Here is an 18,808-nt window from a genome sequence, read left to right on the forward strand (position 1 = left end):
GTTAAAGACATACGAACATGGATACAGTTATATTGCAGCAACACACATAGAATAAATGCACTGTGCACATAAATTGCAAAGCAATCTACAGATACATTAGCCACATAAGTCGTCTTCTTTCTTCTAAATTTAATTGTACATTTCTAGCAACAACTGATTGCGATTTGTGATTTATTATTTCACTACCTTCAGTATTTATCTAAGAACGCCCAAAGCGTTATTACATTGCGTGTAAGATTTCACTCGTAAAAAAACAAATGCAAACAAATCCTTACATTTCATTAATGTTGTTGTTTCATTTCACTGTTTATTCAATACATGTTATTGTAATAATATATCGGTACAAATAATTTATTTCAAATACAGTATTACTCTTTTATTTAAAAAATTTTAAAATATCTTATATAATAATATATTTATATCAATAAGTTTATATATACAAAATATTGAAAAGTTCAAAATATATTTTGTTACGCGTTATAATGTTTTCAAATTTTAAAAAAATTTTACATTTGTTAAATAATATATTCCAGTAATTAATATAAATATATTTAAATACCAATTTTAAAACTCAAAAAATTGTTTATGTTTAATTTGTTAATTTTTTTGTTAAATAAATATACCATTAATTTGATATATTTAATAATAAATAAAATATAAAAGTAAGAAGTTTGTGCTCGCTGTTGTATGAATTAAAATAAAAATAAAAAACAAAAAATTAACTATAAAAAACAAAAACTTGTTTAGAAGCTATAATCAGTAATTATTATGATGATGAATGAACTAAACCTGCTCAACATAATGATTGCAAACCGGATACCACTTTCACAGTGAACAATTCAACGATAGAACGACGCCCCACGTTACTGAAAAACCAAGCAAACCAGCTGAGTTCTTTGTTCTATGTCAATTGATTAAACAACATTATATATTCATAAGTATGCATCGTATAGGCTGCTGCATTAGCCAGTCAGTACAAGTTTAATATGGGTCAATACAATACTACTAGGTTTCCGTATAAATACACCCAACATAATTAAGTATTGATCCATCTCTGTAAAAATGCTATTTAATGGAAGTAAACGCCAGGTATCGTGAGAGAGGATAATTTGATAAAATTCTGACAAGGAATAAATGGAAGCAATAAATTTGTGGTTCATAGATATAAAAGTACATCATAATATATTATAAAACATGCAATTTTCTTTTCTTTCTGTCTGTTTTTTTATGTTATTTATTTTTAGTCATCTTCATGTAATTTTAGACAACAAAAGTAGTTTGGTTTTAATCAATAATAAATATATTTGTTGCTTGCATACAGTATGCCTAGTAGCACAACACAATATTTACCAAGTACCAATTCAAAGTTTAAACTGGAATGTTAAAAACCAAGTAACATTTAGTCTGTAGACACCAATGTTTAATTAATTACAGGTATTTCATCAAATAAAGACCTAAATGCCATATTCCTCACTTCCTTTCTCATTTTCTATCGCTTCTTTTCTTTTCTTCCTGATCTTCTCACCTTCTCTCCTTCACCTTCCATCTCCCAATTAAGAAATCTTCAAATTAACAACCCTCCTCTTAGGAGAAGGAACCACAAAATTACCTTTACTAGATTTTACAATCCAAACTAAATATCAATTTTGTAGTTTTTATAAAAATAAATGTTTGGTCTGACCTTTACCAAAGCAAACAGTGAAAGATTTAAATCCTCTAATTTTTCTTAAATAATAAAAAAAAAAGTGGTTCGTTATTTTTTTAATTAGAGTGGTCTTTATTTAGAGGAAACCGTTATTTTCTTTGAGAGTGACGATAAATTTATGACGCACTAAGGAAGATGCATGAATTCACTTACTGTACAAAAGATAATCACAATCATTAATAACTGTCCATAATTAGCATAAATAAAGAATACATTTTAATGATCTGGCGTTAGAAGTAGTTAGTAATTAGTCAGGCTTTTTACATGTGTAATGGTTTCTTAATATCGTTAATGTGCATCCAAGTTCACTTAGGAAGCATTTAGATGCAGCTCTTGCAGACTCCATTTAATGGACGTAGCATAATAGAAAGTCCATCTACTGTACATGTCCATCCACAACTGGTGGTCATGTCATGTTTTCGATGAATACCGTAGAAAAAGAGGACACTTAAAATGGGTTATCCTCTTGGTCGTAGTGTTAAAACATAATATATTTGCACCTCGTTCGTTTCACAAGAAAGTGTTCCCTTTATAGGAGTGTCACAAAGATGCAGTACAATGTCTATGTCAACACCTCATCATCACTTGGAATAAATAAATAAATAAATTTTAATATTCACTTTTCTTAATCAAGTTTATTGCCCGTGTTCCAATCTTTTAAAAAGCTTTATATGTTTTCTTCTGTATTACCTTTCAGAACAGCGTCATTGAAAACAATCGATACATTGACAATGAACAAACTGCGTCATGGCCATTTATGTTATTCCTTTTTTAACCACCCACCCACTCAACTCATTCGTTTTATAAAAATGTATTTTTTGACAATAAATAATTATTATTATCAATGCGTATTTCGTATATTTCAATTGCATACCTGGAGGCTTCTAAGATAGCAAATTGAATTATATATAACGTGGATTTTGTTTTTAATGCAACAGATTTACAAAACATTAATAAAGTAATATATTATGGTTGTTTTTTATTTAATACAAGTTGCAAACTAGTCGCTTTTTTCCTATGAAATAACTTATAACATCCTTTAATATCTGTATTTCTTCTGAATTATCCATCTTCTTACATTCGCTAATCTGTGACTTTAATAGATCTACCATCAAATTGTACCAGTAACCAGATATATGTAAAAACAAAACATGCGTGCATAACAAATATATATATACTGTATAGCCATATTTAAGAACTTTAAAAAAACTAATAGTACTACTAGAAATAATTTTTTAGGATATTATATAGGCCTATATACTATGTTTTTTATTTTTTTATTAACAAATTTAGATATCACTAACATTTAATGTTAAATAATTTATGTGATATATAAAATGCAATGCAGCGAAAATAATTCCAAATGAAAAATGGCGGTGGCTCAAGTGGAAAAACAAAAAATCTCTGTAGCGAACAAACAAACCAGAGTAAAATGAATGAAAGCAATTAAGAAGTTAATGACATTAACCGATTGTTATCTCTGTTACCATAGAAATCCAATTTATTTATTTCAATTTAGCCCGTAATTACACTGAAAGGAAATAAATATTGTTGATATCGTATTAAAGAATCACGGCACATAAACGTGCAAGCTCATACAATTAACTTGATAATGCCAAGTAAGCAATATTCATCTTCTCAAAGGTCAAAGATCATTTTAAGAATAATTTGAAAATACTTTCTTATATTTTGTAGAATTGTATTGAAATTCCTGTCGTTGAATTGTAAAAAACATGACAGTTCTAGAAATGAAAAAATAATATTGATATTTTGATAAAACATTTATAAAAGTTATTTTTTTTTATATTTTTGTAGAGGACCGTAAATTATTTGTGGGCATGCTCAATAAGCACCAAACTGAAGACGATGTCCGAGCCCTATTTCACCCTTTTGGTAAAATTGAAGAATGTACTATATTAAGAGATCCAAATGGGGTTAGTAAAGGTAGGTGTAAAATGTTAAATTACATAGCCTATAATAATGTGATTGGTTGAAATGGCATCACATGACTACCACTGCAAGGATCGTAATTGTACAGTACTATGATGTAGAAGTCAACCTCCAAAATGTCCCAGACAATACATAGTCCAACCATCTCCTACTCAGCAGTTTTAGGAGAACAATTGGCATTGGCTATTAACATGGCAGGACCTTGATAATATTTGATAGCTCTATGTACTTCTATGTCCATAAATACAATATTGTGATAATATGCTAAACAGTCAATGCCAAAAAAAAAGCTCCTCAAGTTCTGTAATTCTTTCATACCAAATTACCTTCTACGAGAATTGTGTGTAAGCTTTTAGTATGACTGACCTTGTATATTTTGAAAAAAAATTAAGTGATTTTTAATACTTAAAAAATGAATATATGCATATTTATTTCAAATAAATGAGATTAATATGCATTGATAGAAACACAAATATATCAGCTGGTATGAAGTTTGTGAATATTGTCAAGATGGTCATTAGATACTACTAGTACTAGTACTCTGTATTCTAGACAGTGTTTTCACTAATTGTACAAGTCTTTCTCTATAAGACCAGATACCCCATAATCCCCAAGATTTTTGGAGGGAAAAAACTGATTGTACAAAGTTAAACATTTTTTTTGAGCTGTGAACCAAACAGCTCTTGAGTAACGTTTACAGATCAAATATGGCGAGAGATTCCTCACAAATTGCGATAGAATCTCTACCTAAAATATACATTACTTATCATCAGCATTTGCTATATTATATAAAGATGTGTTGTCAAATTCATCGTTGTGTGAGGATACTTCAATATGAAATCCAATATGTAATTTCTTTGTATCTATTTATCATCATCATCTTTTTAAAATATCTAATCACACTAATGTGTTGTTTGTTATTATTCATTGTGATTTTGGTTAATGTATTTTGAGTGAATCATTTTCTGTCCTTTTTTTCAGGGTGCGCTTTTGTAAAATTCAGTACTAGGAAAGAGGCGGCTGCTGCGATAAACAACCTACACCAATGTCAAACTATGCCTGTAAGTACACACTTTATGTACAATACTAACTCTGCACCAATGTCAGACAAGTAATTAATACCAAATTAATTAGACTGTGCATACATATAAGCCTAGTAATGAAAGCTTGATAATAACTTTATGTGACTAAGCTCCACCCTTTTATAGCTTAAGTATGTATAGACATGGGTTGGTTGCCCAAATTACTATCACTTTTAGTAGTAGGGTCTACAGTAGGTACCTGGTGAACTATACAATATAAAGATAATGTAACTATTAAGCCCCACCCTTTTATACTGATTATGTATTTAATTATGATAGACATAGGATGGGTGCCCAAATGACTATGCACTAAAGGAATAATCTTGTACACTATTTAGTCTAGGTGCCTGGTAAACTATAGATATTTAAAACAAACAGAAAATTGACACCCTTCATTGACCACGCCCAGCAAAGTATCAATAATAATTAATAGTATTATTTCAACAGACATTCTGGTGAAATGAAAATAGTTTTAATGTGTATTGTATTCACATAGTATTCAGTACAATAGAATAATATATTCTGTGTATGGTAATATATATTGTTGAGATACAATGGAGGTTTGCAGCCATAAATACAATGATAATATATGAATATTCCCATTAATTTCATTGATTATCAAGGTTGTAGTGAAATGCAAATTCATTTCATATTCATAACAAAAGCTTCATTATATGTATCCATATATATATTAGTATTTTCTGTTTATATAATTAAATTGTTATTTCCGTTCTTTGTAAATGAAATAGTTATTATAATTATTTTCTGTATATTGTATATATTTTTATTTACAGAAGCTTCGAGATAAATAATTAAAATGTAAAATATTCCTTGGTGTCTTTTTGTTAAACCATGTTACTAAAAAATATATATATAAATAAAGGTTTGAATCTGGGTTGAGCGGACTTTTCCCATTCTCAAAGATTTCCTCATCTTATCGTTTCTAAATAAATTATTCAATTAATTTTCAGTAAACCACTGGGCAGTGGCAGAAATTTGTTCTGTGCCTGATAATCAAATATATAATCAGCCTTTTCTCATTCTCACAGATTTCCTCATCTTTATCGTTTCTAAAAAAGTATATTCATTTTTTAGAACAGTAAACCACTAGGAAGTTCAAAATTTGTTCTGTGCGTGTTAATTAAATGTATATAATCGTCTAAAATATTTACCATATTATTATAGATAATGATTAAAAGAATATTTTAAATTTGAAAAGAAAAACTGCATATTGTATGTTAGAGGATGCCATTTTGTGTTTTGCATCATTTTCTTATCAGTAAAATGTTAAGAGGGCAGCTAGAGATATCATGTTTTGCAAGCTGCACAAAGTGATCTGTTAGATGACCTTAAAGTAGTAGTAGCAACTAATTAACTGTATCTATGCTTTCTGTCATTTTCAGCATGTTATAGTAAATCAAACCTATTATTACACTACAGAAGGCAATAACGTAATAAATAAAAGCTAGGCAGCACTTAAATAATTTGAAATAATAATACGTTGTTCTTATATAGCACTTAATGCATAAAGCCTCTAAGCGCTTCACATTATTACCCCAGTCATTTGTCATAACGCACATAAAGATATTGAAAAATAAAAAAGATATTGAAAAATAAAAGATATATAAATAAGATGTTCTCTTCTGAAATAACCACATTTGATAGTCATTGAATTGCTGCAATATATATCTTTTTTACTTAAACTGAGTGATCTACCATCAGATTTTCATAATAAAATTATAAAAATTTGTATTATGCAAATTACTTTACATTATGAAAATTAATTAAATAAATATAGTGGATTAGATGATACATGGTAAGGGGTCATCACTATGACAACAAAAGAAGCCATTTTCTCCTCCTTTTTCCACTTTCCCCTCCTTTTTCCACTTTCCATTCTTCTGCTGAATGTGAAGGCTGATATCGACTGTTATTTAATGCATTTTCTACAATAGCTGCATATTATAGATTAAACCATGAACATGGGTAAACTGAACACAGAAGCAACAATAAAAGTTTAAGAGCATTTCCTAGAGATATCATTACTGGTAATGAAATGAAAATCAGTCTTTAAAATATTTTTCCATTAATTGAACAAAGAATCAACATAAAAAAAATGATCAATTTTACAAATGAATGTTTTAATTATACTATACATTCTGCACATCAATATTGTTTATATGTTACAAAACCTATTTTCTAAAAGGAGTGTACTTTTTTTTTAAACAGAAGAACAAAACCAATTCTTAGCTCTATAAAAATAATATATACCATGTCATGATTAATCAATTTACAGCACGTTGCTCACTTTTACGGTATAAATTGTTCGCAAATATTATATTATTGTAATGTTATTTTATTCCTGTATTGTTTTTATACTATGCTTTAGCAATATTAGAACCATATTCCATATAGTTTACATTATTTTTTATCCAACTTTATAATAAAAAATATTTTATTACCTCATGCAGCTATGTTTTCATAAATATTTTGAACATAAATGTCAATATTTATATATAAGCTTTATTAATAATTCTTTTTTACATCATGATCAATACAATATAAGAAATATAATATTTTTTATGCACCATAATTGAAGATGGGAATGCATATGCATTTTCATGTTATATATATTTCTATAATGAAACAACAATAAAGCTTTTTGTGTATTAATGCTGTAATGACAAAAGTGCGGGCAGTATGGTCGGCAAAGTTACATTTAAGCACCCTAGGGACCACTTAAACAGTTATCACAGGCAGGCATGTTATCAGTTTGGATGTTTAGACTTAGAATGGGCTTAACAGCCTGTAAAGTGTCTAACCCACAAGCTACTGTACTCCAGATATAATGTTTCTAATAATTAAAAGTCTTCCTTTTAACAGTTAAAATAATGCTAATAACCTTAGCATTTTATTAAATTCACTATATTCCTTAAAATGAACATTCTATTTGGTTTTCTCATTTAAGTATTATTGATCATTTTACTTTTCATATTTTTGTTGCAGGGTGCATCTTCTGCAATTGTAGTAAAATTTGCGGATACCGAAAAGGAAAGACAGATGCGAAGAATGCAACAAATGGGCGGAGCTTTAGGAGTATTAAGTCCTATCGTAACCACGCCCCTTTATCATTACCCAACCACTCCTACCATGAGCCAGGAGACCCCATTAGCTGTGTATCCAGTAAGTACTCTATGGATTAATGTCATTCAATATGTGTGTTAGAGCTTGGTTCTGATGTCATCTGATGCCTCAGTTTTTTTAAATACTACCCTCTATGTTTGGGTGTATTAACAAATTTATAGAACCCTCTACCATTTGGTAACACTTAATATATGTTTTGTATGGAACATACCCATGGGTTTCCAATCGCCGCTCCATCCAAGTTGTTTAACTATTAGAAATATGTGTTGGTGGTTATTATCCAATTTTGAATAGATTATACAGTATTTGATGATAATCTCTTTAATTATAGGCCCATTCTACAAGAGAATTAGCCAACATTTTAAATGCAGTAAGAATTGCTATTTTTGGTCATAAATCATTCATCTTCATTGGGTTTACCCATAATGCACTTTTCATTTCAAAATTGCACAAAACTAATTGATAGACTAATCATTTCCTATTTGTTACAAATAAATCTAAAACCATTTTCTATTAAATCATACCTTTTATGGGAAAATTAAAATCTAGCTTTGGTGTCCAGAGGTGATGCAAAAATAGTGATCTGAGGTTTTTGGGTTTGACGTCCAACTGAATATCATGTACTGAGTATTAGGAAGAATCTGACAAAGAAAATCACAAAAGAAGTATTTTAGCATTTACATTGTACAGCGTATGAAGCAACCCAACCAGCTATCACCTACTCTTACTGGTTAAACTTCTGGGAAAATATTGCTAAATCATTTAGGGTTGTTGCTTATGATTTCATTTCTAAACTTGTAATTTGTTTAGATATATTTAGTTTATAAACATTTTAGTTATCATAATTTTTACTCATTGCAGCATATTCTTCCTCAACAACTAATGGCGCACGGTGGAACGCCGTACGTTGCCGTAAACCCAATGAGTACGCTGTCTGCACAAGTACATCAGATGAACACAATAGCAACACCAAACGGCTTCGCTACTGCTGTTGCTCCCTCTGCAGGTTAGAATTGCATATTTATCGCTTCTAAAATATATGTGTAATAATTTTTACAGTTACAGGTAAAATTTTCATGGCATAGTAAATAATTTTGTTTACTCAACAGCTGTAGCTGCTGCAACCGGTCAAGCTACCATCAATGGTGGTACTCCAAGCTTGCCCTCACCAACGGTCCCAACATACACAATGGCAGCACAGACCAACGGTCAAGCCACGGAGCCGATCTACGCTAATGGCATGCAGCAATACCCAGGTATGAAACCCAACTGTGTATAACGATGGAATATGTTTAAACATGTTGTAAATGTAGCGTGTTAAATACATTAATCATGTTAATGAAAGGTCAAAGGTCATAAAGTAGCGGGCTAAGTATACCTGATGAAAATTGAATTTGACTTTGCAATGACATGATAATGGAGCACAAAGTGTCATCATTATGCGTCTAATTATTTTCTTGCTGGCTGCAAGTAAGATCTTTGGTTGCCGTGGAAGCTGCTGTGGCTTCTTTTGTCTCTTCGTCGTAACATGTCCGATGCTTTGTTGTTGTAATTGATTGATTTTTAACTGGATTCAGTAGCATGAGCTTTACACCAAATTTGTCACCTGATTGGAAATGAATCTGCACTGTGGTTATCCGTCAAAGAGTCTCTTCTGAACATCTCCAAACAAACGCCTGTCATTGCTTGTAAACATCGCCAAACAAACGCTTTTAAACATAATTAATGCCTCCGAACATTGCTATGCGCATGTTCAATCAGGACATGCCTGTATTGTAAATTATGCATTCGTTAACTAATGAGCTGTTTAATGTCTTGCCTGCTATAGACCTACTTGATTTCAACAGAGTTGAACATTAATTGCACCCAAATGGGTTGCTTAATGCGTTCCCTAAAGTGTTTGGAATGTTCTCAAGTCACTCTTTGCTATCAAAGGGACCTGATTGACTAGTATTTTCTGTCATCAGACATATGTTTTTTTTTTATTGAATTTGTATCTTTTGTCATGCATTAACTGTCAATGTAGATACAAAACCAAAATGTGTTTTAATAAAATGACATTGCTTTCAAGTTGGTTTCCCAAAACTAACACTTATTATTAAAATACCTAAATAATTACCACTACTCTACTGTGGTTCCTATTTGAAATTCTTGCGAAATACTAGTTGGTGAAAAGTCAATTAAAATTTTAAAATGTTTATTTTTATTTCTTCTTCTTCAGTATTTTTATCACATTATTGTGATGAATTATTATTTTAATTTATTTCTACCCTGGTGGTCTCTTAGTTGGATAATATCAAAAGCAAATATGAATATTAATAAGGGTTTATGTCAGCAATTATTATTATAATTGTATCATGATTTGTTCTTTTTTCAATATAAGCTTCGGCGTCGTCAACAGCAGAGATCCTACAACAAGCCTATACTGGACTGCAGCATTACACTGGTTAGTTCCCAAACCCGGATACCAAATTCAAATCTAGGCTTATCAACATTTTAATGTTGATAAAAAAAAAACCAACCAAACTCTTGAACGAAGAGATCAATATATTCACCAAATCTGATTCTGCTGCTACATTTATCATCCAATTCATCTTTACAAAATTATCAATAAAACCTTTTTTTTGTGATTTATATTTATTCAATTATTATCTTTTATTTCTTATTTTTACAAAACAAAAAATAAAAAATCTTAAATTTGGGAAGTAATGAGTTATCATTTGTAATTTGCACAAATTTATGTATAAAGATTGATGGACAAACCAATTTGTGCATGTACAGTATTGTGATACTTAAGGGCAACACCTTATTCAAAATCAGCATTATTAATAACTATACGCATTGCTGCGCTATTTGCTTTTTTGTTCTTATTCCATGTTTTGTTTGTATCTTATTTGGGATTACAATGATTTATTGCAAGTATCTTCTAAACAAAAATTCTTTTTCGATAATTTAGATTATAATAATACCAGATAATGATAGCGGGTTTAATTTTGCTGCTGCCTCTGCGACTCGTATATTTGTCACCATATACTGTATGTCCTCTTCATTTGCTGGTTTATTTTTTTGTTTTAGTGATTTTTTTATGTTGTAGTCTTAACACCATGGTTACTATATTTCATGCATCATCGGTCACACCCATCTCAACTTCCTTTAAAACCAGAAGTTCATTTTCTACCTCAAACATTGTATTTGTACTCTGTAGTGAACAATGTAATGCATTATTGATTAATATTGGTTCTCGCCGTATTGAAGAGCATGTCAAAGTTCAAGAGTTTGGTGTAATGTTTCCTTAAAGTACATACAGAATATTTTATTTATCCTTATTTTTTGTGCCTTGTGTGTTAACATGTTTACATATTTTTAAACAGTACGTTGATAAAAAGTTAAAACTATATCTCTATAATACTGTATTAGTAAACAAAATCAGGTTTTTAATTAAAATTGTATGATATTCATGTGATATCATCTTAAATGTTTTGAATAAAGTCCATATAAGTTTGGTCGTACATTTTCTAATACCTTATAAGGTATTCATGTTTTATTTTAAGGTGCCTTCTTTGCTTCAGCTCAAGCCTCGGCGACCTCTGACCCTCTACAGCCGTACACAGCCATGACGCAGTTTGCCGGCAATCACATAGGTTACTATTTTGTTGTTTTATATTTATCATGAACTTCTTATCCCTAATTCCAGTATTCAGCTCACAGAGGAGATAATTCATTAACATAACTTTACTTTGTATTTAGCTGCTTACCCTGCCAGTATGTATGGACAGATCTCGCAAACATTTTCATCTCAGCAGCAGCAGCCACCTGTGATTGCGGCACAACAAAGAGAAGGTAAATTTAGATTAAAAGTAAAGCAATTCAAAACATTTGAGTTTTGCTGATTATGCATATTTATCAGTGCTGACAGATAGATTGATAGATGTTGACATGAACATTAATTCATTATGATCTTCTCTTTGTCTACATGTCATAGTTCATGCGATGCCTGAAGTTGAACACAACATAAACACTAGCAAAACAAAAGCATGACTGCACCACCAATAATGCAAAATAATTTATCCATCATGCAATTCAAATCATAAAATATACATAGTTTTCCATTATTTAAAATAATGTGATATTTGTTTGTTTTCAGTTGGCCCAGAAGGATGTAACCTGTTCATTTATCATCTTCCTCAAGAATTGGGAGATGCTGAATTGATGCAAATGTTTCTACCCTTTGGTAACATCATCAGTTCAAAGGTGTTTGTGGACAGAGCCACAAATCAAAGTAAATGTTTTGGTAAGTCTTGTCTTGTACATTCAATAGTCGCACATTCTTGTAACAGAAACTTTTAACTGCCCATCGATGAAATCTATATAGTAAAGAACATTTGTCACTGTTATTACAAAATATGAAGCAGAAATGAAGAAACTGTCTTTCATGGTAAAAAAATGAAATATATAATTGGAACAGCGACTGTGTAACGACACTAATTCCCAATTTTATGCACACACTTATGTGTGTTTGCCTCTCTTTACATGATATAGCAAAAATGTTTACTGTATATTGTAAACAAATATTCATAAAATCTTAGAATATTAAGATTTTTTAAATTTTAAATAAATATTTTGAACAAATGTATTTTGTAGGCTTTGTGAGCTTTGACAACCCTGCCAGTGCTCAAACTGCCATCCAGAACATGAATGGATTTCAAGTTGGATCTAAGCGTCTAAAGGTGCAGCTGAAGAGACCTAAAGACTCCAGCAAACCTTACTAAATACAGGTATTTAAATAGTACAGTTTACTTAATTTTACAACTACAATTATGTTGGTGACTGATATGTCAACAAGCAAAATATTTCTTGCCTAGCTTACCGGGATAAACCGACAATTGCCCATGTTTTTTAGAAGGAGGGCTTTTATTCAAAAAGTTAAAAGTTCTTAGAGCCATCAAACACACCCTCACTTGGATGCCCCAATGTACCGCCATCATTACTTTCGTAAGCAAAATATGTACTTAAGTATCTTTTAGGTAACTACAATTTGACCTGCTAGAGTTGACACTCTGAGAAATGATTTTAGAAATTTTAGAATTTAAGTTAGAAGCACAAAATGTGTGAGCTAATAGAGTTCTGTCACAACCACAAGTTAGGTTAAGTTAACCGCTAGGAAATTTTAAATGAATGGAATCCAATTAAAGATTTTATGATTAAAATTAAGAATGTTTCAACACATTATTTAATGAATGTTTGTCCATTTGTCATGTCATTTGTGTTTGTTTCTGTCATAAACTAAAAGAAGCTGTCAAATTTTAAATGTTTTTCTTTGTTTTTTACAATTGAAACCTTGAATTGATAGAAGTAGCTTCTTCTTAATGATAATGGATTGACACCAGACTACTACTACATTGATAGTAGTAGCTCCTACTCCTACTTCTATTCAGTGTTGCAACTTGTAAGTTGGGACAATTTGGGCATTTTGGTGTTTTTGTACACTTTTGTGCTAGAGCTTGATTGTGATGTCATCAAACTGATGTTGTAATGTAAATGGGGATAATGTTATATACAGTATTGTCTGAGTAGTTTTTGCATTGGTAAATTATGTCAAATATATATCTGGCTGAATTTTTTATGGGTTTTATACATTTTTTGTAAGCTCCAAATTTTGATAGATCATTCGTTTTTGTTGTATATAAATGTTTACAAGTTGTTTACTACACTTTCAACATCAAAACATACCATTCAAGTGTTAGTTCACTTTCTACAGGAATATGAAAATAATACAATATATATATTTATATTTTTTATATATTTATATATGCATTTTTATGTCAAAATTATATACAGTATACACATGTATAGATGCATATTTGAGTGATAAATTTAAATATTGTTTGTTGTTGGGAAGGGAATATTAAATGGTAGGAAAGGTTTTTATGTTATATTCCAATTTCCCATTTAGTATGTTAAATAGAATTTGTTGAAATTAGTGGTGTAATATCTAGTAAAATAAAAAATAAAGTTATCATGCATGAAAGTTTGGAGTTGTTTTGGAGTTGTTTTTGCAACTCCTTATTTGATGGGGTATCTGGTAATAGGCTGGTTATATATGTTGAACAATTATTTTGTGTTTTTGTTGCTGTAAGTTATTTTTCTATACTGTATCAATTTCATTTTCTGTTGTGCTTTTACTTTTTACACCTTTCTCAACTATTTCTCCTTTATATCTATAAAGTATTATTTAAATCCAATAAATATATAATAAATTGAATTTAAATTTATGGTGTTTTTTTTTTAAATTCTGATACTGTATATTTTTTTCAGTAAAATGACATTTTTTTTTACAGTTAATATTGATACTGTATCCCATTTCAAAATGCTGGATCTGCCCCTTTTTAGTGTGGCCTTCTGGGAAGGACTAATACTTATCCTCATACAATGCTCTCAAATACATTTTTTTGGATGGGGTGGGGTGGAAATTAATGAACAAGAAACTGCAAGTGGTTGAATTTCAATTTATTTTTTTTAATAAAAGCAAACATTTTGGACTAATTCCTTTGTTTAGTATCTAATGCTAAAATGAAATAATGATAAATCATTAATACAATTCTATAATAATTGAACATTCTTACTTCTATGTGTACATATTATATACACTGTAGGCCCACTACTTTCTTTCATTTTTATTTCTCTTTGTTTTATAACCAGTGGCAGAAAAAACACAAACAACATGTCTTAGGTGAACTGTTTCATTATTCCAACATTTTAAAATTTAGTCTTTATCAAAATTAAATTTATTATGTAATATTTTGTTTCTTGCAGAATGAGATGGAGGCAGTAGTAGAAACAAGACACAAAATAGAATGGACATACAGACAGACTGTGGTTGCAACATGTACTGATTGCTTCTTCAGAAATTAACACAAATAATAAGAAGTTTAACGAGAAAGAACAATGTGGTTATATAAATACAAATAATTAAAATAATATTTTGTTTCAATTTATTTCATATTTAGACAGAACTTACAAATGTTACTTAAAGTCCAAGAATATTCTATACTCATCTATTTTAAAATGTTAAATAATTCAGTATACCACAAAATGTATAGAATTCTCTTCATGAATTTTGTCAAAAAAGTGTTTTTATTTAGCGTCGTGTCCTAAATTTATATTTACCTCCTCCGAGATTATCAGTATTTATAAATAATTTATGCTTAATTTATTCAGTTCATTTATTTATGAATTTATTTATTTCCTTTACAACAAGTTAGTTGTTAATAGGCTGGGCTATGCTGCAATATATGTTATTTATTCTCATTTTGTTCTCAAAATATACCTGGGAGATATGATCGGGTGAGTGAGTAAGGAAGGTGCAATACATTCATTCCATGTACTAACTAGAAATAGCTTTTAGAATTTTACTAGTCACAATGCTGGTGGTATTGTATTCAAAGTATGTATATATCTGATATACATGAGGACCAACTAGGTATTCAGGGATAATATGGGCTAGCTGACGGAAAAGAGAATGAATTGAAATCTCTTACAATTTCCGCAAAAGTGCACTTTCCTGAAATGATCTTTCATTAAACTTCCAGACCCGTTGATTAAAGAAAATATTTAAATTAAGTTTAGTGTGCTTAGTTAAATAGTCCACCTTCTGTATCATTCCAAACTGTCAATAAGAATTTATCGAAAAATAGTTTGGGAACAAACAAAAACATTTCTAATATTTTAAAATTGTCAACATTGTATTCAACTATTTGATTTATTAGCTTCAATTTTAACTTAGTAAAGAATTTACTTGATTGAAGTATGTAACATGATGAATGTTGATGATGATAATATACTATTTATTTATTTATTTTAAGGGTTGAATGTAGCCCAAGAATGTTGTATATAGAATGCACTCTAGTTTAAAAATGCATGAACTATCTCAAGGGTCGTTTGGGGTCAACTTTCTGTTACTTGTCAACTTTTAATCGTGCTTTCTATTACATATGTTTTATACAATTTCCATAAATGCAAAGCAATAATGTGTTTTTGTTTGATATTTTGAAATCGACTTGTAAATTTTGTGGAAATATGTTGCGAAATTGTGAATGGACATGATAATCCAAATGTGTTTAGTTGTTTTTATGTTAACATTCATCATTTCTGTATTTTCTATTCATAGTGTGATTGTAACTATTGTATGATAAATGAATACCATCTTTTTATCACAAAGTATGTAACATAATATAAATTTATGTTTATTGATCTTAGTAATGATGTATGGTTGTGAATAATTTTTTTTATTGGTGATCGTAATCAAAATAATTTCATTACCTTTGCTTTCATTTTATGAAATAGTTGTGTCGGAAATGAGGCGGTGGACGGAGGCTTGTTTCCCCGGTTGGACAACTTGCCCAGTTTGTTTGCCCATCATCTGTCATCACTATTTCTTTCATTTCATATATATTAACCTTGAGATAGTTCATGCTGTATGTAAAATACCATTGCATTATTTCATTTTTGAGTATATTATATATATACTCGCCATCTGTATATAATCATAAAGCTAACACGTAGTAGAATAAAGATTGTAGTTGTCACTCACTACTTAGAAATATACTAGCCATATTATTAACGAATATTTAAGAGAAAGTAAAGTAGTTTAAGAAACATAGATTTTCACAATATGCTTTAACTAACATTATTTTTTCCGGATCATATATCCTCGTTAGAGAAGAAATAAGTTTTACATTGTAAATTTAAGTTTAATTAATGAAGAATTTAAGGGATGCATGTTAGTAATAGTGGTAGCCTTGGCACTGCGGCCCGGTTACTTAATGCTTGCCTATTGAATGCCAGCGATGTCGTTCACTTTCCCTACCCTGCTTCATGTGTATCTTCAGGGAATTTTGAGCATTTTGCATCAAAGAGGGCTCTCCAGTTTGCGTAAAACTCCTGTACAAATTTTTATCAACCAATAAAAAAAATTAGTATACAGAAACAGAGACGAACATTTATTTTTGGAACAAATAAATTGTACAGCTAATTGTTTTTCCATATTTAAGTTTGATTTTGATGATGATAGTGTGTTATCTGGTCTTGTTCAAAGTCTGTGGTAGTAGTGGCTCGGTGATTTTGTCAAATTAATGTCAAATTTTAATATGTACAGATATCATGTATCCTCATTATCTTTTCACCTATGATTTCAATGCGATAACTACATATCGTCACAATAATGATTATAAATAATAATTTATTTAATATATAACTGTAAAAGTTATGGTAGTATAGCCATACAAGTGTATTTTGTTGTTTTTTTATTTTATATAAATTTATATTCAAAGTACTGAAATGTATAGGTGAAATGAAACACATTGTATATTTATTTTCAAACACGTTTAGCTTCTACATATTGGGGTTAAATTGTGTGCACATTGTCAGCTCTTTGTAGTGGATTTGTGTAAGTAACCTATGTGTCTCATCACATAGCAAACATCTTGGTTGTTGGAAAAGTTTGGTCATGTTGGTTGTGCTCACTATGTTTTTGTTTAAACATTTAATTGTTTTGTACAGATGGACAAAGATTTTGATACTCTACTTTTTTAAATGCCTACAAATGTGTTTTAACAAACTGAAAAGCCCTCTTTTTATGTTTTGCTCAAATCTATATAGAAAAGAATTTGAAATATTATAGAAGATTATAAAAAAAATATGTAGAATTAAGGAGCTATTTAAACAGAAAGTTGATTCAGAAAATTGAAAGAATGTATTAGAAGGAAGATGTGTAAATGAAAAGATAAACTTTAGATAAAGTTGAGAAGAAGAAAGTTATGAATGAATTTGCAATAAATGCACGCAAGAAAATGATCTTGTCTTACTTTATTTTCTATGAATTTCCCTGTACTATTTTTTTTTTAAAGGCCGAAATATTTAAAAAATCCATTATTATGCAATAATATTGCCATATATGCACATATATTGCATTATCATCATCTTATAGAGTCATATTAACCAGTTTTGACAAAAAAATAAAAAGGTCGAAATTTGGTCATTTTCCGAAAAATTTCCCTGTACTATTCAATTATGCAATAATATTGCCATATATGCAAATATATTGCATTATAATCATCTTATAAAGTCATATTAACCAGTTATGACAAAAAATAAAAAGGTCGAAATTTGGTCATTTTTCGAAAATTTCCCTGTACTATAGTACAGGGATTTTTTCAAAAATGGCCAAAATATCAACTTTTTAAAATTCAATTACTATGCAATAATATTGCCATATATGCACATATATTGCATTATCATCATCTTATACAGTCATATTAACCAGTTATGACAAAAAATAAAAAGGTCGAAATTTGGTCATTTTCGAAAAATTCCCTGTACTATAGTACAGGGATTTTTTCAAAAATGGCCAAAATATCAACTTTTTAAAATTCAATTATTATGCAATAATATTGCCATATATGCACATATATTGCATTATCATCATCTTATACAGTCATATTAACCAGTTATGACAAAAAATAAAAAGGTCGAAATTTGGTCATTTTCGAAAATTTCCCTGTACTATTATAGTACAGGGATTTTTTCAAAAATGGCCAAAATATCGACTTTTTAAAATTCAATTATTATGCAATAATATTGCCATATATGCACATATATTGCATTATCATCATCTTATAAAGTCATATTAACCAGTTATGACAAAAAATAAAAAGGTCGAAATTTGGTCATTTTCGAAAATTTCCCTGTACTATTATAGTACAGGGATTTTTTCAAAAATGGCCAAAATATCGACTTTTTAAAATTCAATTATTATGCAATAATATTGCCATATATGCACATATATTGCATTATCATCATCTTATAAAGTCATATTAACCAGTTATGACAAAAAATAAAAAGGTCGAAATTTGGTCATTTTCGAAAATTT

The 18,808-nt window shown here is 29.6% G+C and overlaps 1 protein-coding gene across 4 annotated transcripts in view; it reads left to right on the plus strand.

Annotated features, from left to right (window-relative positions):
- The window catches only part of LOC144836854 (CUGBP Elav-like family member 3-A), a 28,821-nt gene extending 11,067 nt beyond the window's left edge, over positions 1-17,754 (plus strand). For 2 of the 4 annotated variants that reach the window (XM_078691747.1, XM_078691772.1), the window contains 12 exons: positions 3,521-3,649; positions 4,637-4,716; positions 7,744-7,920; positions 8,213-8,251; positions 8,743-8,887; positions 8,991-9,137; positions 10,265-10,327; positions 11,451-11,522; positions 11,629-11,721; positions 12,026-12,172; positions 12,523-12,656; positions 14,695-17,754. In XM_078691747.1, coding sequence (XP_078547873.1) covers positions 3,521-3,649; positions 4,637-4,716; positions 7,744-7,920; positions 8,213-8,251; positions 8,743-8,887; positions 8,991-9,137; positions 10,265-10,327; positions 11,451-11,522; positions 11,629-11,721; positions 12,026-12,172; positions 12,523-12,650 — 1,220 coding nt within the window. In that variant the 3' untranslated portion in view covers positions 12,651-12,656; positions 14,695-17,754. The remainder of the gene's footprint in view (positions 1-3,520; positions 3,650-4,636; positions 4,717-7,743; positions 7,921-8,212; positions 8,252-8,742; positions 8,888-8,990; positions 9,138-10,264; positions 10,328-11,450; positions 11,523-11,628; positions 11,722-12,025; positions 12,173-12,522; positions 12,657-14,694) is intronic. The other 2 variants (XM_078691763.1, XM_078691755.1) reach the window with 2 other exon arrangements.
- The last annotated feature ends 1,054 nt before the right edge of the window (positions 17,755-18,808 follow it).

Source organism: Antedon bifida, chromosome 1, assembly GCF_963402885.1.
Source record: "Antedon bifida chromosome 1, ecAntBifi1.1, whole genome shotgun sequence".
Lineage (NCBI taxonomy): Eukaryota > Metazoa > Echinodermata > Crinoidea > Comatulida > Antedonidae > Antedon > Antedon bifida.